Source organism: Poecilia formosa, unplaced genomic scaffold (genome assembly GCF_000485575.1).
Source record: "Poecilia formosa unplaced genomic scaffold, Poecilia_formosa-5.1.2 Scaffold281, whole genome shotgun sequence".
Taxonomy (NCBI): Eukaryota; Metazoa; Chordata; class Actinopteri; order Cyprinodontiformes; family Poeciliidae; genus Poecilia; species Poecilia formosa.
In genome coordinates this window covers 751,607-777,750 of record NW_006800220.1, presented here as the reverse complement: position 1 = coordinate 777,750, position 26,144 = coordinate 751,607, and the positions used below count along the sequence as shown (strand labels likewise).

Here is a 26,144-nt window from a genome sequence, read left to right as displayed (position 1 = left end):
TTCAGAGCTGTTTTGACAGGACTGCAGTGGAAGTAAAAAAGAAAGGACCTGAGCGCTGCGGCGCACATACCACACCGCGACGTGTCAACTTGAGTCGGTGTGTGTGCACGTGTGTGTGCGTGTGTGTGAGCACGTTTTAAAAGTGCATTTATTCAGCTGTATCATGTCAAAGTGTTGACTCATTCGGGGGAATCTCTGAAACAGAAGCTCCTCCAGTGATTGAAATTTTACCAGGATATCTTCCAGTAGTGCTGACCTCAGAGAGTAAGAGTTGCAAGAATGTAAGTATAGCACTCTGAAAATAAAATATATGCCAGGATTACCCAGTGCAGGAGCTAATTATATCTCACAACCTTACTTAAGCTCCCAGCATTCCTCATTCATCTCCAAGGTGCCTGACAAACCTGCATCTCCTTCATCCAGCTCATCTCTCCTGCGGCTCAGATTCTGGGTAACCCCTGATGGAGGCTGAAAGCCGTCCTGGCTCAGAATCCCGCCCACACGTGTTGATGGCATTATCTGGGAAAAAGCAGCATTTCATCTGCAACAGATGATGGTTCAGAGGAGGAAAGGGCCACTAGGATTCGATATATTGTGTTTGGCCATTTGGCTCTGGATGCTTCCTTCAAAATGATCCGAGGTGCTTCACTTTGTTTGAGCCGATGTGATCCCATGACACCGTGAAAGGTTTCTGCTGCAGTACCTCTTCATTCGACAAAACCACAAACTGATGCATTAGCTGAATTTTTATTTTTCTACTTAACCTGACATAGGGAGGTAATTAATCAACTGAATGTTGATTAGCTCATAATGAGCTCCAATCGCTCTGCATCTGCTTAGATATTCTTTCAGTGTTGTAGTTTGGCCTCCATCCAGCAGAGGGTGCCGTTGGTCTTAGCGGAGCCAGTTGATACAGAAACAAAGATGGCAGGACCATGTCAGAACGTGAAAGCGGAACGGTCCAAACAGAGTCCAGTGTGGGACGCAAGATTCACTTCATATGTTTCTGCTTTGAAACAGAAACAAGTTTTCACCTTAATGCCGCTGAATCAAGAAGTTGTTCAAATGTGCTGGTTTGCTCCCTGGGTGGTTTGTTTCGTCCACAGAACAGATCAGATCAGAATTAGGGTTGGCATTCTCTCCATCCAGGACTTGCACAGGCAGCTAACATTTCTGCAGACCGCACACATCCTGGACACAAACGGTTTAGACTATAGCATGCTCAGATCGATAGCATCAGACCTGCTTATTATAAAAGGTGTGTGACTTCCTGCTGTGTCTCTGTTGGAGAGTTTTAATTTGACATTTTAGAAAGTAGTTCACAAGTTGTCCTGTTGTGTTGACGGAGTCTTACATAAGCACTGAGTTAGCCTCCAATACGTTTAAATTGTATATTTTGGCTGAATTTTGGGTCTGCAGCAGTGAAAGTAAATGAAATGTTTGAAATGAAACGATTCAGTCAAACATTCATGTTTTCTGTCATGAAAACCATCTGAACGCTGATCTAAACCCGACATACCTGCTGATCTGCAATATCACCAGTAAGAAGTGTAATGTTCATATTTATTAGTCTGACATTTTGCATGAGTGTTACACCTTTTCAAGCTGATATTCACACAACACACTCAGAGAAATAACGCCTGAATGACCCGGTCCGGACTCGAACCTTCGCCCTTCAGGGGCCCGTTCTGTTCTGTACCTCACATCGTTAAAACGTTCATCTTTCACGCCTCATTTTCATGATTTTCAGATCATCCTTCAGTGTCTGCTTATCACTGCTGACTCTGCAGCGCTCGTCGCCCATTTGCTTCGCCCTCCAGTAGAGTCTCTGCACAGCCCGCCGTACCGGTTGCTGCTTGTCATACTAATGCCGATCAAACATCGCCATCATCAGTCCGTGTGCATGTGGAGCAGAAACAAGCCTCTTTAGTGCATCTTTTTTATATGCCACACCTCTGTGAAGGTCACCTGACCACTTCTGGTTTAAAAAAAATGATATTAATAATAATTATCAGGATCAGCAAGCGATCACATTTGTGCTCTCTTCGCCAGCTGTAGCAGTGTTTGGCTTAGTCTTGTCCTTGGTGCCTGAAAGCAGAGGCTAACGCAGTGGTTGTCATGGTGACAGAGAGCCAGGCAGGACTGTGGTAATACTGTAATGATAAAGCTCTTCTGGATGGTGCCGCAGTAAACACTGCGCCACTAGGGTCCCGTTAAAGAAGAGCGCAGCGCATCGGCGTGCATGTAAAGAAATAAATAAAAAGGAGAAGAAGAAGAAAAGGAAGAAGAAGAAGAAGAAGAAGAAGAAGACGTCTGTAGAGCTAATATCAGCTCAGATAATCTCTACTCGGTTATATCACTTACATTCATCCTCCTCCTGTCTTTCTCCTGTCTCTGCTGCCTTCCACCCTAATTTGTGCAGATTTGCAATGATCTCTCTTCCTCCATTCCTTCAGACTCGCTATACAATTAATGCATCATTCTCTCTCTCTCTCTCTCTCTCTCTCTCTCTCTCTCAAAAGAAAACATTTTCATCCTCTCCCTTCTGCTCTTTTAATTCCGTGTCGCCGATCTTTGCACACCTAATCTGAGAGCGCGGCGGTGGATTTGGGGGTTCGGTGTTGGACCTTGAAGGTCACCCGGATGCAGGTGTTGCGCGTGGCAGAAACGGCGCTGTCGAAAACGGAGCACGCGGACGGTACCGCGAGCGTCCCCCCGGTTGAATATTCAAAAGCGCCGACATGGCTGTTCTGTCACACACCTTCACGTCGCGGCGCGGGATGGCGGGAGAGAACAGAGGCAAAGTGCCGGAGGAGATAAATAAGTGTGAAGTGACAGATTGCTGCTTCTCCTTTTATCGTCTTCCTCCACCTCTCTTCTTTCTCTCCGTCTCCTCCATCCTCTCATTCCTCACCGTCACCTCGGCGCAGTGCTCCTGCAGCTAGTGCGCTATCTGGGACCAGCACACACACCTTATGTGCCCATAGGCTGTGTGTCCACACACACACACATCCACACTTGTGTGAAACATGCAGATTTGATGCATTGCTTTAAGAACATTATAACAATGTTCATTCCGTGGGAGATTTCTACTTCATTTGTTGCTGCATGGATTCATGAACTGATCTGGTGTTCGGATTGTAATCCACTCTCCCAGCACTAAAGTGCTATTAGATCTAATTACAGAAACAATGATATTTGTCTTTGCCAACATTTGATTGTGGCTTTTTACTCAATCGTGATTAGATTGGCTGCGGTTGGAAAGCGGAGCTACGATTTCTAAAACTGGAGAATGGAGTCCAGACGTTTCCCAGAGTTTCCGATTGACAGTAATGAACTAAAAACAAATGTTGTTTCTGTAAAAAACATTTTATGCTGCTGGGAATCTTCCAAAGCAGTGAGACAGAGGAGCAAAGAAGAGTCCAGTCATGATGTAAAAAGGAAAACATGCAGAAACTTTTCTGGAACTTACGTCAAAGATTTGACTAATTTCTGTTTACCAAAATGTTTTATTGACCAGAATCTGAGCAGTTCAGCCTGATTGGTCGATTGGAAACACAGAAATCCTACATTTTTCAAAAAGAGAAGAAACAATATGTCAGTACTACTTGTTCACTCCGACAATAACTCAAGTTTTTGATACGTCTGATCTGAAAGATCGTGGTGCAAAGAAAAACTATATTTGATACATGTGGAAATAAAAGTTTTCACAGTGGAGATTCATTCCTCATTTGTTCTGAAAGGACTTGATTGTGTTTTAGTTTGAGATAGTGAGATTTAAAACAAAGATGTTTCCTGTTTAAAACTAATTTCAGACTAAATGATAACACCAATTTTAGCAGACTGATTTCTTTTGAAGAATTACAACACAAGAAGAGAGTAGAGCTACTTTTTCATGCCCTGAGTGGATATTAATTATTTGTAGTAGTAGATGTGGTGTTAAGACAAGCAGAGAGGAACAATCACAAATGTTTTAGTAATATTTTAAAGATAAAATAATTAGAATTTAAGCCGTCTGCTAATCAATAATCGGTGTGATTAGCAGGGCTAGCATTCCTTTACATAACTCAACAGGATTTTAATTTATTTTCTGTTATCTGCTGAAAGTCTTGCTCTCTCTCACCGTCAGATCAATGTAACACACTTCCATCTCAGGACACAAAAACATGCCGCTAAGCATTCTGGGAAATAGTTCCCACTCCTGTCTTTCTCTTCTTTCAGTCTTTTAAATGCAAACCTAAAAACTCTAGTTTATTTAACTCTTAATAAAACGTTAACACAACTTGCTGCTGTAAGTTTATCTTTCACAAACTCACATTTAGGTTCAAAATCTGAAACTCACTGAATTTATTTGTCTTAAAGTGCAGAGGACAGTAGACACAACTAACTGCAGCTCAGATGTTTTACAGTGTACAAAAGGCTCTGGGATAATCAGAAAGCCATACAAGCTTATTCTAAGTTATGCAACTGTTTCCTTTCACATGAATTTCTGCGTTTGTGATGAAGAGATTTGATGGAGCAACATGTCAGCCGGGACTCCCAGGACTCCCCGTCCCTCTGCTTGACACAAGTTGCTTTTGTGGCTAAGGCCTGTCATTCACCATTAACCTCCAGGCTCCTGATGTGTTTGCTTCTTTTTCCTCGCTCTCTCCGTCTTCCTCTTACTATCAGCCCCGTCATACTTTTCTGTCCTCTTTTCAAGACACTGTCACTTCCTGTTGAGATCACTGGAATGACGAGCTACCTTTTCCCAACTTTAGTCGCTCTGGATACTTTCTGTACTTTGAATTATGCTGCTTAGTCATGTGGTTATTTTTGGTGCTCTCTCTGTTCTTCATGCATGGATCCACATTTTTGTCCAACCTGTCCACTCCCCACTGTGGGCCCACCTGTGTAACCTGCAAAGAAGATGCAACATTACAGCAGTTTTATTTTCTCATTGCGTCGTCTTGGGTGTGTTATTTATACTTTTGCAATGGATCTTATTCTACAGCGAGAAGAAAATGTCTAAAAATAAAAAGTACATTTCCCTCTGCAAAATGTTCTTTCCACTTCAGATTCATCCCATTTTGTAACCACAAACTTTTTCTGTGTTTTATTGGGATTTATTGGGACAAAACAGAAGCTATCTGATTTTAAACTTTCCTCTGTCTATTGCCTTTACCTGCAGAGTAAACGCGGTGTCCATCTCCAGAGCAGGATTACACTCTGAAAAAGTGCTACGATTAAAAACAGGATAAAAATGCAGCATTTTTAATTCTCAGTGAATATTTTGTAGAAGGCAAGTCAAGGCAACTATATTTATATAGCGCCTTTCAGTCAGAGATAATTTAAAGTACAAAGAAGTTAAAAATAACATACAAGAAAAACAGCAAAGTAGATGCAAAGATGGTACTTTGCTCCGATATTAAAAGTTTAATTTAAGTGTTCATCTACGGTAATGAGTAGTTTCTCTAGATGAACTGATAGGAGTTTCTTTCTAAGTTGGCTCTAATTCCTGCTGTGGGTTGAGTGAAGTTTATAAACTAAATGTTCTGTGTTGCTGGATACGAATAAGTTCTCCACAATTTATAAACTAGAAGGAGTTTAAATCTCTAAATACTGGTCTAAAGTAATAAGTTCTCCACAATTTCTAAAAGTAATAAGTTAAACAGACAGACAGGGCAAAGAAGAGACACATCTGGAAAAATCAGCACATTAAGCAACATTAAGACAGCAGATCCAGTGACGTCCTGGTGATGAGCAGAGCTGCGCCCCGCGCTGACTAACTGCATCTTAACACCTAGAATAAAATCATGCCTGAAACGAAATGTTTCTTTTTGCCAACGCAAATCAAGTCTGTTTTTTTTTTTTATCATGCTTCTAAATTACAAATATCTCTAAAATGTTAGTGCACACAACACTTGTGGTAAAGAACTTGTTTGATTTCCATGTTTCCATACTTATAGACTCTGTAAATGACTCAAAATGCCCCTGGTTTTATCATAACCCGCCACCTTTCACATTAGGAACAAGGCAATGAGTTAAGAGACTAATGTTTTCAATTCAGGTTGTTTACAAATGGGCCATAAGTTTCCATGCACAGAAAAATAAACATTTTATATTGGACGGCTGTTTTTATTTTTGTGGGACTCTGTGCAATCGCTGCACGTCTTGGACCACTTCCTGGTTGATCTGCAACATTTCCAGTTTTCTGAAACTTGCCAATAAGTTTTCCCACAGTGTCGTGTGTGTGATGCTCGCTCCATGTTTTCTGTTGAAGTTTGGTGCAACCGTGCAACTGCTTCCCCATCCAGCCGTTGGCATCATTTCAGGTCTTTGCTCTTTTGTCAAACGCATCTTCTTGGGTATCTGAAATATAAAAGACATACACCTTCTACATTCTCCTACGTATGGAAACTTATGGCCCTCCCTGTATATTAAGATCCTCAGTCCTCGGCCTGAAAGAGTTCGAGAAACACTGCTGTAATGTGGAAGGATGTAAAAAAGTTTAACATTTTCTGCTCATCTGAGCGCCGCTGCCTTCGCAACAGCCATAAGAAATACCAACAATGGAAGCAGGAGGATTAAGACAAAGATCTCCTCATTGGCCTGATTTGTTCGACTGAGACTCTCCTGTGTTGAGCCGGTAGAGGAGCCCGCTGAGCCGCTCCCACCGGTGCTATCCCGCTTCCCTGGGACAGCGGGGCCGGTGGGGGGAGGAGAGGACGGGAGCAGGTGGGGGGGTGACTGAGAGCCTCTGCATGTCTATGTGTGTGTTTTTCACGATACAGAGGAGAAGAGCACTGCAGCAATCGGAGAAAGTAGGTCAGACACCGACTAGTGAGAAAGATCGAAGAGGAGAGGTAGGGAGAAAAGATGGAGTGGAAATGGGAGGAAGGAAGGAGAGAAGCGGAAAACTGCTGGAGAACGAGGATGGATGGATGTCGAAACAAAATATTATGGGACAAATGTAATGTGTCATTGGAGCTGCATGATTTGGCGCCCTGGCTTTACTTCCTGGAACTTTGTACAGCATAATCTAACAGAACCAGATAAGAAAATAAACATTTCATTTATCCTGATGCTCCAGAAAGGCCACATGTTTTAGACACTCACTGACATTAAACCAGACTAAACTGTTCCTGCTTATTTCTGACTGCAAAATGCAAGAGATGAAAGGTTACTTTCCTCAAACTCTGAGATTTAATTACATTTCCTTAATATTTAGTAGAACCGACTTTTGAACTTTATGACTTTTGAACTTTATGGCTTTAGTCAAGCATAACTAAGTCAGTTTGTGTGTTTTTTCCACACACACACCGTTTCATGACACACGTTAAGCCAGGAGATCCTCACAGTTAGTGTTACCTTTGAATCGCCACTTGCTTTGTGAAGTGCACCAGTCCCTCCTGCAGCAAACATGAAGCTGCCACTCCTGCAGTCAGAGTTGTGTTCTTGTGACCAAACACTCCAGTTTCAGTTTCATCAGAGCCTCAGAAAATGAGTTTATGTACAAACTGCAGTCTGGTTTTTCATGTTTCACCTGAAGCAATGACTTCTTACTCTACATCTGCATTTCCATTGACCTTATTGGCATAATGGAAACATGCCAGTTCTGAAAAAGTATAATTTTTTTGTTTTAAAGTTTGGCGCGTGGATGAAATGAATGTTTTGGTCGTATTCAAATTAGAATATTTCACAGAACTGCAATGGAAAGACATTTTTTGCATCCAACAAGTCGTGTGATTCCAGTGACGATTTAACTGCATTTCTTGTTTCATGGAAACAAACCAGTTGCATAATTGTGGAAAATCAACAAAGCTTTGGAAACACAGAGTTTCATTTGTGTTTTAGCTGATGCTAGTTTACTGTAGATGACGCCTTTCTGTCTTCAGCCTCAGCAAGCGACTTCTGCTGCTGATACACATTCATACAAAACAGTAACATTAATGCAACCAGCCTTTTAATTTAGACATTTGAATAAACTAATAAAAAGTCTCTAAAGAATTGTTTTCTTCATTATTCTGGCATTTAACAAATATAAATATTTTTAAATATTTATATTTAACAAATAAGTATTTTTTTAAATATATTTAACAAATATTTCTGTTTTTAAAAATACGCATATTTCTAAATATCTCTATTTTAAAAATATTTCTATTTTATAGTATTTATATTGAAAAACATTAAGATTTTAAAATATCTATATTTAAAGGAATATACTTTTTATATTTATGTTTAAACAATATAAATATTTTAAAATACTTACATTCAAAAACATATAAATATAATTTTAAAAAATATATTTACGCTTAAATATAAATTTAAATATTTGGGGATCATAACCGACTTAAAAGTTGAGTTTTATTTAAGGTCAGAAGGTTATGCGCCATTGTATCCAGTTTATAGAAATATCTGGTTTTAACTGTTTCTCAGCTAATCTCCTCAGTAAAAGCTGAGGCTTAGTATTTTAAATCTTCTGCTTTGCCTGTGTCATAAAGGCACAAGGGGAAATATGTGTAGGCCTTCATCCAATTTCCAATTCAAAGAAACTCGAGAAAACAAACTGAGTCCTTTGAGGGAAAAATAAGTGAAAGTGGCTCCATTTGTTCGATATAAGGTCTCGTCTTGTAAGTATTTTCCTCTTCATATTACATAAGTGCATAATGTTGAAAATACATGCAACACACGCAAAACACACTTAGGCTTCCCATATATATATCTGGGCTCCACTCAAGTATGAATTACCTCTCTGTTCTGCTCCTCAGGCCAAGCTGGTATTATTTTATTATTTATCTGAAAAAGCTCAAAGTATACAGCGTCTATAAATACTCGGGGCTGGAGGGAATCAACCGCAGTCCGGAAAAAGCCTGAACACGTAAAAAACTCGGAAGGTCACAGTTGGGAGAACAATCGTTTTTTTGAGTCGGGATTTTATTTTTTAATTTTTTATCTTGAATGTAATATTTTCCAAAATGAGATTCAAAAAATGATGATTAGACCTGGACTGGTGTGACATTCACTTTCTTAATGACACTGAGTAAAAAAATAAAAACAGCTTCACAGTAACTATTCAAACATGATAAAATGACTTCTTTAAAAATAAAAGAAAAATGTAAAAGACGGCTAAATGTCACAAGTTTATTTATTATTTGGATTTTTAATGAAAGATCTAAGCAATAATATTAAAACCAGAGGTTTCATTATTCCAGGTCAGTTTAGTCGCATTTGTAAATGTTGGAATGTTGTGTTTCAGTTCTGGTTCTTCATTTTGTTATTTTTGTATCAAACTAAATAAATACGGATATGTACAACAAATTAAAGCAACCAAAGATGCTCAGTGTGTGACAGGAGCTTTACAAACGAACCTGTTTATAAAACGTATCAAAAAATTATGACTGGGTACAATAAAATTCAAGTAAAAACATAAAATTATAATAAATTTATGACATTACGTGAATAAAGTTAGTAATGCATGAATAAACTCGCACAACAATTAATAAAATTACAAGAATGAAGTCAAAATAATGAGAATAAAGTCATAATAATATGACTGTTAAAGTTCATTGTAATTTTTTTACTTTAATACTTTGTTGTAAAAAAAAAAGTTTAATAAGACAAAACATTTGTAGGAACATTTTCTGTAAAGAAAAACATTTTTGGAATCATGTTGTGTCTGAATTGCTGTTTTTATTCATGTTTTCCAGTCTAACTGTCCGACTCTTTCTCCTTCTTCCCCTTGTCGTCTTTCCCACCGTGTTTCCCAAAACCTCCCGTCCTTCCAGTATGTGGCATTCATTTCCCTCTTCTTCATCCTCATCTCCATTTCCACTTTCTGCATGGAGACGCACGAGGCCTTCAACACCATCCTAAACAGGACAGAGAACGTCACAGACGGCAACACGACCCACGAGGAGATAGTGTACGAAGTGGTGACCGACAGCTGGTTGACGTACGTCGAAGGCGTCTGCGTCATTTGGTTTACAATTGAGGTCTTGCTGCGGGTCATCTTCTGTCCAGACAAGTTGGAATTCTTCAAAAGTGCCCTCAACATCATCGACTTTGTCGCCATCCTGCCCTTCTACCTGGAGGTGGGCTTGAGCGGTCTGTCCTCCAAAGCTGCCAAGGATGTCCTGGGGTTCCTCCGTGTTGTCCGATTCGTCCGTATCCTCCGAATCTTCAAGCTCACTCGCCACTTTGTGGGTCTGCGCGTCCTCGGCCACACCCTTCGCGCCAGCACCAATGAATTCCTCCTGCTTATCATCTTCCTGGCTCTCGGAGTCCTCATCTTCGCCACCATGATCTACTACGCCGAGCGAATTGGGGCAGACCCGGACGACCCGACCGCCAGCGCCCACACCAACTTCAAGAACATCCCCATTGGGTTTTGGTGGGCCGTGGTGACGATGACCACTCTGGGTTACGGTGATATGTACCCGGAGACGTGGTCGGGAATGCTGGTGGGAGCGCTCTGTGCCTTGGCTGGTGTGCTGACCATTGCTATGCCTGTACCTGTCATTGTCAACAACTTCGGCATGTACTACTCTCTGGCTATGGCCAAGCAAAAGCTGCCCAAAAAGAAGAACAAACATATCCCTCGAGCGCCTCAGCCGGGCTCGCCCAACTACTGCAAGCCAGACGCCCTGGCAATGGCCACCGCATCACCGCAAAGGATCTTGGGAAATGTCTTAGGTGGAGTGATGGGGTCTGGAGGAATAGGGGGTGACTGTCCTCTTGCTCAGGAGGAAATCATAGAGATCAACAGAGGTAAGAAGTTCTCATCATTTTTGATCACAGATGCAGTCTGTGTAAAATATTAATTTCCCCCTTACAGACAGATTCAGTTGTTTTATCACATTAACCCTTCTAGACCGAACGTATCACGATGTGCAGAACCGTAACTAACACTATGCGCCAAAACTTCCAGCGGTTTCTGAAAGGGGAGACGTTGCGTTTTCCAGCCCATATCGGGTTATTATGGTAGTTTGACTCCCAGGAAGTGAAATTAATCTGAGGGGCGAAAATAACGGCTAGATACTGAAAGTTCCAGTTTTTATGAATAAATGGGTAAATATATTTACTCACAGGTAGACCTGTCACAATAAATCAATTAATCGCATGATAAATTAAAAGAAACTCAAAGATTTTCATTTGCTTGATTTATTGTTTTACCAAAAACTGAACAATAAAAGTCTTCAGTCTGGTGCTTTGATCCCGACTTTCCCTTTTTTTTGAAAGATAATTTTGTTTACAAAGACTTCATAATTCATTTTATTTGTTGTTTCTGTTGTTTTGGATATTTTAAATGTCTTCCAGTTTCAGTGTTAAATGTTCATTATAATCTAAAGTTTATTGATCTTTGAGAATGTGTTCCTGCCATTATAACTCAAAAATGGTCTCTAAACAACAATATTATAGTTTATCGCAATAAATTCTGGAACAATTTATCGTCCTGCAAAGTTTGTTACCATGACAGGACATTTAAAGAACTGTGTAAAATTAAAAAAAGCAAAAATATTTGAAACTCTGAGGTTAATAAATCTTTCCTGCAGTTGGAAACAAAAACAGTCTTTGCTGTTTCAGATGTGCAGCATGACTTCAGAGATCTTGTGTACTCTTGATTTCAAAGTGCCAGAGTCTCCAGAGAACGGAGTGGGAGTGATATCAAGCGGTGATGCGTGGTTGATTCTCGCACCACCCTGGAGAAATCACTGGCCCATCAGAACTGTTGTGTAATTTATGATCGGCTTTCGGATCGCAGTGGCCTTAAGGCTCTTCCATCTGCCACTGATGAACATTCACCATGGGAAGACAATGAACTCAATTATCTATTAAAACAGACTAATGCGTCTCGATTTTGGCTGACTTCACAGGATTTTTTTTTTCTGCCATTAGCAGTAAAACTGCTTTAGCATCTAGCTACCATAATGCACCTTTAACGCATCACTTAGCAGTCAGGAGTGAGCGCGTCTCGCCAGCATCGCCTGGAGTCAAGACTGGAAGCAGAACCAGTCGATTTTATTGTTGCTCCAAGGAGGAAGTCAGAAACTTTTACCGGGGTTCAGCACTTCCTCTAATCGGTGTTTTGTCTTTCAAAATGTGACAGTAATGCAGCGTCAACTGGGCTTAAACATGATGGAGAGGAGCCGCGTCCCTACGTCTGTTACCTACAGCCGTTTATCCTGCTGTTTGTTTGGGTCAACTAAGACCAAACAGCCGGACTCACACTCACTTAGTCCTATGTGCTAAGAAACGGTCAGTTAACGGTCCTGGTTTAAATACGTAAAAACCCAGAGAGAACCGATGCATGCAGGGAGAACGTGCAAACTCCAGATGTTTCTGTCCCAGAAATGTATCATTTATTGCGATAAATGATAATATTTTACGTGATATCATGGTAATAATGCAGGAACCGATTCTGAAGAGGTCAGCTTGGCTCCTGGTCTCTGGCTCCTTCAGCCCTGTGCTGCCTTTTCATTTTGTCAAATTATTGTCACAGCAACCAGATTTCACCTACTGAATGCTTTTAATCGTACCAGCCCAGTTCCACGTGTGTTTAAGCTTTAATTGTGTTTGGGAAAGTTAAATAAAATTATCCTGAATCGCTTAAAGTAGCTGCTGGTTGTTAACATTTAATTACGTTGTAGAGACATACAAGACATCTACATATCTTGAATAAAAAGACTTTTTTTTTCTCAATGACAATAAATCAGATTTCACTTTTACTGTATCCCTAAATTGTTTGTATTTGCTTAAAACCAGAAAAATGAGATATAAGTTTTTAGAGAGTTGTTTTCTTCCTTTTTTAAAATAAGAACCCTACATGATAGCCGTTTATGTTACATGGCTCTACTGGCAGATTACGTCAACCTTTTCATGAATATAAAATAATTATTTACTTTGAACCAGGTCCTATATCTTGGCGAAAAGTTCCTTGTAAGTTAGTTTTGTCTTATTTCAAGTTTGCTAAGATGTTTGCTTTAGAAACTGGACAAAAATTCTTGGTAAAATTATATTTTTGCCATTTAAATTCTTAGGTATTTTATTCATGTTTTCTTTGATTTATTGTAAGAAATTAACTTAATTTTTTGTTTACATACTTTATTTCTTATGCATGGTGATGTTGAATGAAAACAAATAAAACTGGACCTGGGTTCAGCAGGCCTCCCTCCCCGCGCGTTTCCGTGACGACCTCGCTGTCGTCCGGACACACAGAAGTCCGTTTGCAGCAGTAAACCTCCGCGGTTGTGAATTTTTCTTCCAGATTCCAAGCAGAACGGCGACGCAGCCTCGGCCGCCCTGGCTAACGAGGACTGCCCCACCATCGACCAGGTGCTGAGCCCGGACGAGCGGAGCCCCATCGGGCGGGGCCCCACTCGGGAACGCTACCAGCAGGACCGAGCCTGCTTCCTACTCAACACCAGGGAATTCCGCGCCACAGATGGGAATGTGCGGAAAGGTACGTGTCGCACCGGGAGACGGATATGCGAAGTGCACTCCTCGTGTAAACACGAGCACAGAGCAAGGCGGCAGGCGCAGTAAACACGTCCCCACAGAGAAACCACGTAGAGAGCGCTGTGTGTCCAGAAGACGTAGATGAATTATTACACGTGGATGCAGATTCCAGTTCATATGGCTGCAGAAACATTAGCCCTTCTGCTCTGCTGTCTTTGTTTCCACCTCTTCATATTCACGTTGTTTTTATTTCCATCACCGCTTCGTGTCATGTTTGATTTATTCCGTCTCATAATGTTGTTTTCTAACATTTTTCCTTTCATTTTGAAGACATTTTTGAACATAGCTCCGGTCATGTCCTCCATCTTTCTATGGCGTCTCCGGATCTTTCCGTCCCAGAACGTGTCACGTCCTCTCAGACTCAAAGTGATCTGTCTTTCTCTGTCTTCTGGACTCAGACAGTTGACCATGCATTAATTTACTTCTCGTCACTTCTGTTTCTCCCTGTCTGTTTCTCTCTCCCTCTCACGTCGCCCTTTTTTCTTTTCTGACTGGCACCTCCCCCGTTTTTACCCCATTTTCATCCTTTTCTCTCCCAAACCTCCCATTAATTCCTCCCCTCTGCTTCCTCCCTTTTCCTTTTCCGCCTCACCATCCCTCCTCTTGTTTTTCCCCCCACCGCCATTCATTTAATACTGCAATCTGACCACTGCCACCGTCACCAACCTGCACCAACAAAACACTCCCTCCAAACTTTCCCCTCCCTCCCTTCTTGTTGGCAACAAACCACTGTAGAGGCAGCAGCCCTGGCTCCCAGCCCAGACTCCCCTCTGACTGAGGATTGGTATAAGATGGAGGGGTCTCTGTTACAGCAGGACCTCAATGCAAACTCCACCTCCTCCTGGATCAAACCGTAGCTCAGAGGTAACACTGAAACCAGTTAAAAAGTCACAAATAACCCAGTTCTGGCTCCCCAGGAAAGTAGCGCCCCCCCCCCCTTTTAACACAAATCATCAAAAATCACAGATACACAAATATTTCCACCCTGTTGTGTCAAAGATGCTGCAGCTGACTTGTCACTCCTCTGTGGCTGAAAGAGTTTGTCCTTAAGGTTGATGCAGAACAGCTGAGCATAACCTTAGCCCGACGTCCCGGTTGCCAAAACCTCCTGTTTGGTTCCGTGACGTCGTCTGCAACCATTTCGATACACAATGTCCAGGGTGTAAAAGAAAATGGGGTTGCAGCACAAATGATCCCAGATGTTTTGTACCTGTGTGTTTGTTTTGGTGTGAGTGTCTCTTTAACCTGCATCCTGTCATGAGTGCAGGATCGCTAAGCACATCCAGCTACTCAAGTGAATATAACCCAGTTGTTGTGTCCTGTGTTATTAACTAATCTGTAAGAAGAAAGAAAGATGAAGCGGGACGGCGGGTCACCTTGTTGTCTGATGTGCCTCTGTGTTGTTGTTGTCTCTCTCTTCAGGTTGTGTCATATCACGCGTGTGTATGTGGGCTTTTCATTCTTACGTGTTTATACACTGTGTCTCTGTCCCCCCGAGTGTCGTGTTTGTGTTGTTGTGTGGCTTTACTTCTTTTTTCCCCTTCTAATGTGTTTATTCGTGGTATTCCCAACCCCACAGACCAGCACCTTGGTAAACAACAGCACTTATTACAGCCTAATGCTGCAAACCGCTGCACAGCAGCTACAGTGGTGTGTATTCATATCTCCGTATCAAAAAATGTGTTTTATGCATGTACAGAACTGTGCAAAAGTTTGAAATCAGCCTTAATTCACACATAATGGTTCATTTTTTTCACAGCTTGTGCAGCACTCAGGTTTCATATCAAATAGTGGGTTTTTTTGCTCTAGTTGCCTTTATTTGATAGCTAATTTGGTAATAAGAGAAAGGGGAAGACATGCAGCAAAGGTCGCCAAGGCCGGGAATCGAACCTGCGACAGCTGCATTGAGGACTAAGGCCTCCATATGTGCTGAACCCATGCGTCACCACAGCACACCCATATCAAATAGTTTTTAATATCAGACAGAGAACTTAAAAGTAAGTAAATTTCAGGTTTTAAAGAAAAAAAAGCCATAAACTTAACTGGTATCTGCATGAGGCATTAGTAGTAACTGTCATCAGCTGCGTTTTCATTACAATCGGTATAAAAATACCAAAAATACGATAAACCAAACAGAAACCTTATTGCTGCAGCAGCAACAGCATCATGCAGATATAGAAGTAAACTGGTACAAAAAGGAACCGGTTCTGTCTGAAATATATCAGTTAAGCTTTATTTCTGTAACTCTTGGTCTGCAGAAAATACTTTACATAAGACCCTTTAACCCTTTAACACATGCACTGAAATGGGTGTCATGACTACAGAGCCCTAGAGGATATGGAGGGTTTTTCTTTTGCGTTCTCGTAATAATAACTTTCTGCTACAATATAAGGTTTTTCCATGTATGTTAATATCTCATTTGTGACATACCTGAAGTTTTATATCTTTCTCTTTAGGATTGAAATGCACCACAAACCTTTGTGCAAAATGCAAAAGTAAAGCAGGTCAAACATGAGATTTGCATCCCTTTAAGATATAAACAGAAACTTAAATAAATTGATTATCAATCAGTTTTTTTTTTTGCACCAAAGAGTTAAAAATATATAAACATGTTTTCACTGAAGCTCTTTAAATGTGTATATATTTGAAATTTGAAATTGACATTTGTGACTGTATACAAAAATAGACCAGAGTCTATCTGCTTATTGTGAGGGAACGCAAAAGAAAAATTGTCCCCCATGTCCCCGATGGGGCTCTGTAGCAGACACACCTAATGCATGAATAACTCAGTCTGAGGACTCAAGACTTTTGCACAGTAACGTACATGTTTAACATTTTGTTGGACGTTTTTCCCCAACTTAAAAACGTTTATAATGGTGCTGCGAGTCGGTTTCCCAAGGTTCAAGGTCCCTGGGGTCAGTGGAGTCGTCCATGCCAGGGGCGGCATCTCTGGAAACATGGCACGCTGTAAAAGAGCAACGCTGCTGCATTTTATCAGCGTCTTAAAACGGCAGCATCAAAACAGAAAATGTGCGTTCATAAATCAGCTGCAACACGGCAGAGACGTCTCCCAAAGCGTGTGATGGATCTGAAATGCGACTCCCTGGACGGTGTGACTGTGTTTCAGTGCCTGGTGCAGCGCAGACCGTTATGGAAGTTAAAAAAGGCGTCCAGGCTGCACTCGGCAACTGAAACACTTACTGACCAGACAGACAAAAACGCTGCGACAGGTTTGACTAACAAGTGGCTTCATGCTGTCTAAGGTAAGCAAGCCTTCCAACTGTCCGCGCTTCTAGAGGACGCTAACAACGCTGCCATTGTAAATGGTTCTTCTGTGCAAACTGCAATTTAAGTGACACAAAAATCCCCCTTTAAAGCAAATCAGGAGCGCATTGAGGAAAATAATTACTGGACTCATTAGGACGCCACTTCAAGGCAACCTAAAGACAAATTGCACACTTTAATTTGTACCCTTAGGCTGGGGATCTATAACGGTCCTCGTTCCTTAAACTGCTGAAACTTCCTGTGCACTAAGAGAGGAGACGGCGCTTAGTGCTTTACGGTTAAAATCAAACGGATTTGATCCGATTCCTGCTGACCTCCAAACCCGGAGAACCTTTTGCAGCTCGTTGTGGACGACCACAGATGTGTTTGATTCTGTTTCCTCTGATGAACCAACACAAAACGGTTGATAAATGTAAAGAGAGGAATCAGAGCTGGACACATTCCTGTCCTTCTCAGTCTCAGTCTGACTGGACGGAGAACGACTCTGGACATCAACGTCCAAGTTCTTCCTCTGATTGGATCCTACTCCTGAACTTTGACTAGACCATTCCAGCACATTCATACCTAATAGTCAGCTTGACTACTTGACTTACTTTTCCTATTTATTGTTTCTTTTTGGTAACGTTTTATTTGAAGGGGTGTACATAATACTGACCTGACTCTGTGGTAAACATGAAGGAGTCTTCATGAATGTTTGTTGTCATGAAGGGACATTTGGTAAATTATGACACGTTTAATGAAAGGTTGCCATGTTTAAAGGACTCTTAATGCAACTTTTAATTGAATTTTAGATTAAAAGTATATTTTTTGCAGAATAATGCAAAATTTACACATTTAATTGACTTTTGGTGCAACTTTTAGTGCAAATAGTGCAAAGTTGATGCTGTTAATGCAACTTTCAGTGTAGATTTGAATGAGAAGTGCCGTTATTTACCAAATGATGGAAGCAGTCAAACATTCATGAAGGCTCCTTCATGACGGCATCATGTCAGTCTTATTCACATCATGTTACCTTCTTTCTGCATATCCACTAATTAACCTGTGAACATGGATTTTATTGAAGTAATGATGACTGAATACTTTCGCACTTTTCACATTTTTATTTCTAAAAGTTAAAAACTTTTATTTTCACTCTTAGAGTTCAGCGCTGCTTTGTGTTGACCGATCAGAGGATTCCTGTTGCTACTTCAAAGTTTGTGGTTGTAACCTAACAAGATGAAAAAGTTACAAAAAAAGAGCATGGATGCTTTTTTTAAAGGAACTGTATGTGGATAAGATTCCCGTTTCTAGAAAATCAAATTTCTGAAAAGTATTTGCGTTGAGTTGAAGCGTTTTGTTTTAAAGAGGGATTGTTCTGCTCCTCCTTCCTGTGTGCATCGTTTGTGTTTTATTTGATCTTCCGGAGCGTAAGACGCCTTCCTTCCTCGGCTTCTGTGTGTTTTCTGTTCTGACTGTCGGCCATGTTGACTTCCTGTGCTCATAGCTGATGCATGGCTCTCAAAGGGCGACAGCCTCTTTGACTCTCCAGACCTTCATCAGGATCTCAGTCCTGTTGGTTTCAACTCTTCAGTTTCTCTTCTTCCCTCACTTTACAAATATATACAAGTTTTATTTCATTTATTGTTTTTGTGTCTATCATTTTGTTACTAACTTGGTGTGTACAGTGAAATATGTTTTGGTGATTTGGTTTCTAACGTGAATGCTTGTTTTTATTGTGGTGACATTCGGTTTATATTTTGCCGTTTTCTGTGATTGTGATTTATTTTTTTGGATATATTTCAGTTTTGTGCAGCAGTGTCTTGTTGTTGTGTTTTTACTTCCCTTGTGTTCTTCCTGGAAGTCGGAAGGAAAATACTTCCAACATGACGGTGAAATCAGTGACTGGAAAACAAATAATCTTAACTAGACACAACTTTAGGAGCTTTTACCCTCAGAAAGTTGATGCTTGTTCAAAAACAAACTGCAAAAAAGTTCATTTTTTACCATTTCTCTTTAAGTTAAACAAAATCTCACGTTTATTCGAAGGTTTTAGTTTCAGATGCTCAACTAGTGGATCTAAATGATGTGTGTTTGTTAGCATGTCAGGCTCAGGACCCTCTGTGTGTTCAAAGCGTCTCGTCGTCCTGCATGCTGTCGTCTCACTGTGTCTCTGATCCGTCTCTTCACACACCTGGCAAATATTTTGTCTGAGCCGCATTTAAGAAACAACAAGTCACAATCCATCAACACGATTAATATTCATACGATTAAAGCTGAAATGGGACAACGTGGCGTAACTGAGCAGTCAGTATCTTGCCTACAGTAACAGATATTTTGCTATACAAAGATTTTCTCTTGTGTTTGTACCTGTTGCTCAGGTAATTATTTCATGAGACGTATCTCAGTAAGCCAACTTCAGACTCTCAGAATATTTCCTAGGGATTCTCATGTTTACTCTGAGGCTGAAAGCTTAAATAATAAAACAGAGCAGCTTTCCTGTTACCTGCTGAAAGTCTCGCTCTCTCAACAAACTTCAGACATTTTTCACACTGTGGGACAAATAGTTTAATCTTAAATTTAAAACACTTCAGTCAGCAGCCATTTTTCTCAGTGTATTTTTAGTTTTTTCTTCCTTTGACCATCATATATGACTGACTGACAGATTTTATTTAAAAAAGGTGGAGGTGAGTGTTGCAGGGCATTAATATACAGATCTGGAAAAATGAAGAGACCATTTAAAATGATCATTTCCTCTGGTTTTTACTTTTTATAGATATAAGTTTGAGTAAAATGAACATTGTTTTTTATTGCATGAACCAAAAATTTTGTATTAATTTACAGACAGTGATAAATGGTCAAAATAATGAAAACGATGCAGAGCTTTCAGTCCTCAAATAAAGCAAAGAAAACAAAATCCTATTAATTTATAAACAACAATATGAATGTTTTAACTCAGGAAGAGTTCAGGATCAGTATTTGGTGGAATAACCAGGAGGTTTTCAGTGCAGAGGGCTTTTTGTTTTTCCACGACTGTAAATGACATGAATACAATCAAAGATTAAAGACTTAGCCAAAGTAGCATCATCTTTGTGTAATTTTTGCACATTACAGGAAACCTGTAATGTTGATTAAAATATTCAACAATTGTATCATGCAAAAGTAGTAAAGTATAAAAATCTTTTTTGTGAACTCCGGCTCTTAAATTTGAGGTATTTTGAAAGTAATTTGCCTTTAAATGGGCCAGTTTTCATGCCGTACTTCACTTGACTCTACATGAGGATTTTCCTTACTTCTGTCTACTCCAGGTAAAATCCTGATCGATCAGAAATACTCCACACCAAATAAAAAAAACTGAAGTATCCCTTTAAGTAGACTTTAGCTTTATTTATAACTCTACAGGCTGCTGTGACCCAGATACTCCTGACAGGAGGTGGAGGGACGCGGCTGCATGTCGTCTCGTTTCTCCAGCAGGCTGTACTGTATGTACTGTATGCGCCGCTCCGGTGATCATCAGGAGAAAACTCAATACATCTAATTATGGGTAACAGGAGATAACGCCACCTTTAACAGCCAATTGACCGCATGTAGGAATGATACTGTAGATGGGCAATCCAGGGATAGAAACTGAGCAGTCAGCAAATCCTGTGGATTCCTGGCAAACATTACAGAGCATGTCTGAAGACAGTCAGGCCTGTCATGGCGTCACATGTTACTGGATGATACATTGTTACAGAAATTATTGCGATAAACGATAATATTGTTGTTTTGAGAACATAATGCAAAAACACATTCAAAGAGGTAGTAAACTTTAACCCTTTCATGTATGAATTATGATCCTTTACGTCAGGATGTTTTTCCCCAAAGAGTTTTTGACTTTTTTAAGGAATAAAAAAAGTGGGGAAAATTTATATTTTTAGGATTTTTTTCTAGGTGATCAGTTGTAATTTTCTCTTATTTGGAAAATACATCAGTAGTATTGGTCTTACTTTGTCACAATGTTCTGTCCTTTACAGTAGGAGGGGGGACTGGAGTTGCGTTTTCATATGTCGGCCATATTGGATCTAACAAAAATATGCTTGCACTTGCAGCGGATGGCCAGTAGTTGGCAGTGTGCTGTATGAGGCACTAGGGTCCATTTCAGTGGTCTGTGTGCATTTCTAACATAAGAACAGAAGAAAAAGGCTTTAAGATGGCCGTTCGCTGCAGTGATTTATGGTTTGACATGATTACTGTGACAGGTATGTATATACTTATATGTAGTTTACCTAGGCTACAGTAAAATCAAAAAGTCAATTAATCACATGATAAAATAAATTGAAGGACGATTTTGTTTATAAAAGACTTCAGAATTATTTTTATTTGTTGTTTTATTTATTTTGGATATTTAAAATATCTTCCAATTCCAGTGTTAAATGTTCATTCAAATTTAAAGTTTATTGATCTTTTAGAATGTGCTCTTGCATTATTATTTTCCTTTTATCATTATATTCCTTAAAAACGGTCTCCAAACAATAAGATTATAGTTTATCGTCCAGTGAAATTTGTGATGGTGACAGGCTTCGTTAGGTATTTTGAAGTCATGTTGGTAAACAGGCTGGACACAATATTTGCTCCTCTTCCTCCTCCTCCTCTTCCTCTTCCTCTACATAACCTGCTCCTCCTGTGATTAACACTCATTCTTCATCCCATCCCCAGGCCGCCACTGCAGTGCAAGTGTAACTAAAGTCTGACTCTAGGTAGGTACCTGCTCCCTCCTTAGTGTAAATGAAGTGTGACTTTGGGCAGGAATTATGTCATCATCGCTGAATGCGGTGACGGCCAGGCTCCTCGTTTCCCCTGACGGCAGACCGAGGCGGCTCACACACGTCCAGCCTCATTTCATTCTCACACTGCAAAAACGATAAATATTACCAACTTATTCCTGTCTAGTTCCTAATACACTTGAAATAAGACAAAGTAACTTAAAAGTTTTTTGTTTTTTTTCCCCCTAGAAAATAGGGGCTTAAGTAAATAATTCTTTATTATTAATGAAAACGTTCTTGTTCCATTGGCAAATAAATTAACTCATAACGGGAAAAACGTTTTGTCATAAGTGAAATAATCTGCCAGTTGAACTAGAACTGGGTTGCTAGGTAGCGGCTGGGGTTGCTAGGTAACGGCTGGGCTTGGCTGGGGTTGCTAGGTAATGGCGCCAGTGGAACTAGAAATTTTTCACCAATATTAAGGAATTATTTACTTAAAATCAGCCTCTATATCGAGCTACAGAGCTACTTTTAAGTTAGTTTGTCTTATTTCAAATGTACTCAGATATTTTCTCTATAAACTAAACCAAAAATACTTGGTAAGATTTTGTGTTTTGCAGTGCATGGATTAAAAAAAACCCCAAATAAACAACTAAAAATCCTGCAGAATTCAAATCATAGACTCCTGAATGATCTCCATCTCTCTTCTTTCTCGATTCATATTTTTAAGTGAAGCCTGAAGGCTGCCAGTTTCCACCGTCTGTTTTTCTTCTGTTTGGGTCGAAATGTTCACGAAGCTCTGACGTGTTTGGATTCGATCCGGTACCGAGTGACCGGGCAAACGTCAAACTAAGCACTGAAATCCAAGACGCCTCGGATTATTAGATTTATGTGACGAAATCTTACAGGTGCTTCTCAGTAAATTAAAATATAATTCAAAATTTAGGGTCATTTAGAATCCTTCTCATTTTAATGTTTCTTCTCTGCTGACTTTTTGTGTAAATTTGCTGTTCAATACTTTATGCTGCCCATCTGGGCTTTTCTCAATGGGATGGTCCCAGTGGAATAATAAAAAATATACATATTAGAGTGACATATTGCAAGCATGTATTTATGTTCATTAAAGAAAAAACAGCTTACAGCTGATGAAAACCCAAAGTTCTGCATAGAAAACTGCTGACTTGATAAGGAGGAAAAGCCACAAATATTACAGAATAGAAATAAGATTTCTATTCACAGAGTGTTATATTCAAGCACATTGATAAAAAGTTAAGTGGAAGGAAAAAATGTGTCTAAAGAACAACTTCTTTTCAGAAGGTAAATCAAAGTCCCAGCATGCAGCAGAAGCTAATGAAGCCAGACTCTGAGGATCTCCTCCATGTCATGCTGCACTGACGCAGTAATCTGAGCAGAAGGATCCCAGACTGAGATCATTTCAACTGGTTAAACTGGTCTTTTGGATTTTCATTGGCTGTGAGCTGCAATCTCTCAAACAAACAGAAATCTCAACCTGTGTGCTCTGAATTCATGTAACGACTAATGAGGGAAATCAACATTTCAGTGATATTCTAATTTATTGAGATAAACCTGCAGAGACGTAGAGAGCTGGGTGAGAGGCACAAAGCTCTAAAACCTATAGATGTTGAGTTAACTTCAGTTTTTGACGTCATGAAAAAACCTCGCTAATCTGCAATGGATGGAATAAAAACCAGAAGAAGGAGAACCGAAACCTGGTTCTGTTGCTCAGCAGCAGTTCTGGCAGCGAAGTGAGCGTCTGCTCTCTGTGAAGCTTTCACTGCCGCCGGCCAGCGATGCTCAGATTGCAGCTGCTGCGGTTCGGCTACAAATGGATGAAAACACTCCTGTCCATTTGCTGAGCTCTGCACTTCTGAACATTTTGACCTGGATGACTGCTTCCAGTGAAACAGGAGAAGAAGTGTTGCACAAACAGACGCCGTTTCCTCAGGTGAAACATTTAGCCGAGTGCAGAAAGCCTCACAGGTCAGCTTCACTGGATTGCAGCGACGACTAAAGGCGACGATGTTTTAGTCTTTAAAACAAGGACAAAATAAATGCAGCATCTGAATACACACTCATCGGCCACTTTATTAGGTACACCTCGATAGTACCGGGTTGGATTCAGAGCTGCTTTAATCCTTCATGGCAGAGATTCAACGAGGTACTGGAGACATTCCTCAGAATCTGGTCCATGTTGACATGATGGCATCATCCAGTTGCTGTACATCCAGGATGTGAATCTCCCGTTCCTCCACATCCCAAAGGTTCTCCGATTGAGATCTGGTGACTGTGGAGTTCAGTGAACTCACTGTTCAACAAACCAGTCTGAGATGATTTATGACATGGTGCATTATCCTGCTGGAAGTAGCCATCAGAGGATGGTCCACTGTGGTCATAAAGGGATGGACATGGTCAGCAGCAACACTCAGGTCGACATGATGCTCAGTTGGTACTAATGGGTCCAAGTGCCAGGAAAATATCCCCACACCACTGCACCACCAGCAGCCTGAACCGTCGATACCAGACAGGATGGATCCAGGCTTCATGTCGTCGATGCCAAATTCTGACCCATCATCCAACCAGATCAGGCAACGTTTCTCCATCTTCTGTCCGTTTTGCTGAGCCTGTGTGAGTCGCTGCCTCAGTTTCCTGTTGTTAGCTGACAGGAGCGGCGGCGGTGTGGTCGTCTGCTGCTGTAGCCCAGCCGCCTCCAGGCTCAACATGTTGAGTCTTCAGAGATGCTCTGCTGCAGGCCTCGGTTGTAACCAATGGTTATTTCAGTTACTGTTCTATCAGCTCCATCCAGTCTGGCCGTTCACCTCTGACCTCCGCGTTCGCGCCTGCAGATCTGTTGCTCACTGAATGTTTTCTCTTTTCGGACCCTCCTCTGTAAACCCCAGAGATCAGCAGTTTCTGAAATACTCAGACCAGCCCGACCTTTCTGACGCTCGGTTTGACCTGCAGCGGATCGTCTCGCCCAGGTTTACCTGCCTAAAGGCGTCGAGTTGCTGCCATGTGATTGGCTGATTCCACATTCGCGTTAATGAGCAGTTGGACAGGTGTACCTAATAAAGTGGTTAGTGTTTTTACATAAAAGTTTTAGCAGTTTTTCATACTATGAGTGTTTTTCTTCCTCTCCTTTCTCCTCCTCATTCTACTCAGCATGTTGCATGCTCGCTGTTGTTTTTAAAATAATTATCTGGACACAAAACATTCGTTCATCTGTCTGTTCTCATTCAGACCTGCTTTCATAAAGTCAGATTAACTTCTGCAAAACAGCCTGAGCCAAGAAAATTCAGTGTCTTTGTGCTGCATTTGTAGGAATTAACTTATAACTTAATAAATAGTGTATGATAAGAAATAAACTAACAAAAATAGAATCAAAATACAAACACTGAAGGAAACTGACAGAACTGATTTAAAGCAAACATAAAAATAACACTGCAAAAACACAAAATCTTACCAAGTATTTTTAGTCTGGTTTCTAGTGCAAATATTTTATAACACATGAAATAAAACAAAACTAACAAGTGTCTTTTCTGCAAGACATAGGAGCTTGTTTTAAGTAAATAATTTCTTAATATTGGTGAAAAAGTTCTTGTACCGCTGGCAGATTAACTAGAAAATGTATTAATTTAATTAAAAACAAAACAATTATGTACAATAGAAAAATATAAGTAAAAAGAAAGAAGAAAAAAAATCTTATATCTTCCCCTTTTATTCCCAAAATATATCTAAACAACAGAGATTTACAAAATCACTTATAGTTATTTCACTTACGACATGGGAAAACTGACTCATTAGTTCATTTATCTGCCAATGGAAATAGAAGGAATTATTTACTTTTAAATTAGTTTTATCTTAGTTTTGTCTTAATTCAGGTTCACTGAGATATTTGCAACAGAAACTAGACAAAAACACTTTGTAAGATTTTGTGTTTTCGCAGTGAAACAAAAAGATTTTATGCAGATCAACTTATAATCCAGTTCAGTTTAGATTCCGATCGGTTCAGTGAAACGTTTTTGTTTCTGTGATCCAGACATTTTCATGTCACCGCTGATCGGCGTTTATAATCTCAAATTAGACGATTTCTGGTTGGGATTTAAATACTTTATTAAACTCAGTCCAAGAAGATTATATGGCGAAATGGCTTTCCATACTCCCACTGCTTCACCAAAAAGATTTTGCACATTTTCGTACAAATGTATTTCTGCAAACAGGATGCTGAATTATCTACATGAAGAATTAAATAACACAAATGAATATAACATGTTAATAATTGAATAAAGAGTCGTAACTGTTCAGGTTAACAGCTCATCATCTGATCCCAGCCGTTGCACCGCAGATTTAAGCAACACAGAATATTTCCCAGGAATCATTTCAGTGACGTAAAAACCTCCAGAGCTCAGTAAAAATGCATCATACATATTTTACTACTCAGGCCTACAAAAAAAATAAATAAATAAAATAAAGATGTGTTGTCCAAAGTGGTGGAGCTTAATTCAGGTTCATTTTATTTTTACTTGTTTGCTTCTGGACAGGAAGACACACAGGGCGTCATCTGCTGCGTGCTCCTTGTTGTCCGTCTGGCCATGTGATGGTTGGAGGTTTATTTAATGCCAC

General features: G+C 40.2%; 1 protein-coding gene across 7 annotated transcripts in view; it reads left to right on the top strand.

Annotated features, from left to right (window-relative positions):
* The window catches only part of LOC103151431 (potassium voltage-gated channel subfamily C member 1-like), a 69,110-nt gene that overhangs the window by 29,528 nt on the left and 13,438 nt on the right, over positions 1-26,144 (top strand). For 2 of the 7 annotated variants that reach the window (XM_007571484.2, XM_016681431.1), the window contains exons 3-5: positions 9,768-10,749; positions 13,247-13,441; positions 14,233-14,361. In XM_007571484.2, the coding sequence (XP_007571546.1) occupies positions 9,768-10,749; positions 13,247-13,441; positions 14,233-14,354 (1,299 nt within the window). In that variant the 3' untranslated portion in view covers positions 14,355-14,361. Of the gene's footprint in view, positions 1-9,767; positions 10,750-13,246; positions 13,442-14,232; positions 14,362-14,919; positions 14,941-21,456; positions 21,498-26,144 lie in introns of all 7 variants that reach the window. The other 5 variants (XM_016681433.1, XM_016681430.1, XM_016681432.1 and 2 more) reach the window with 4 other exon arrangements.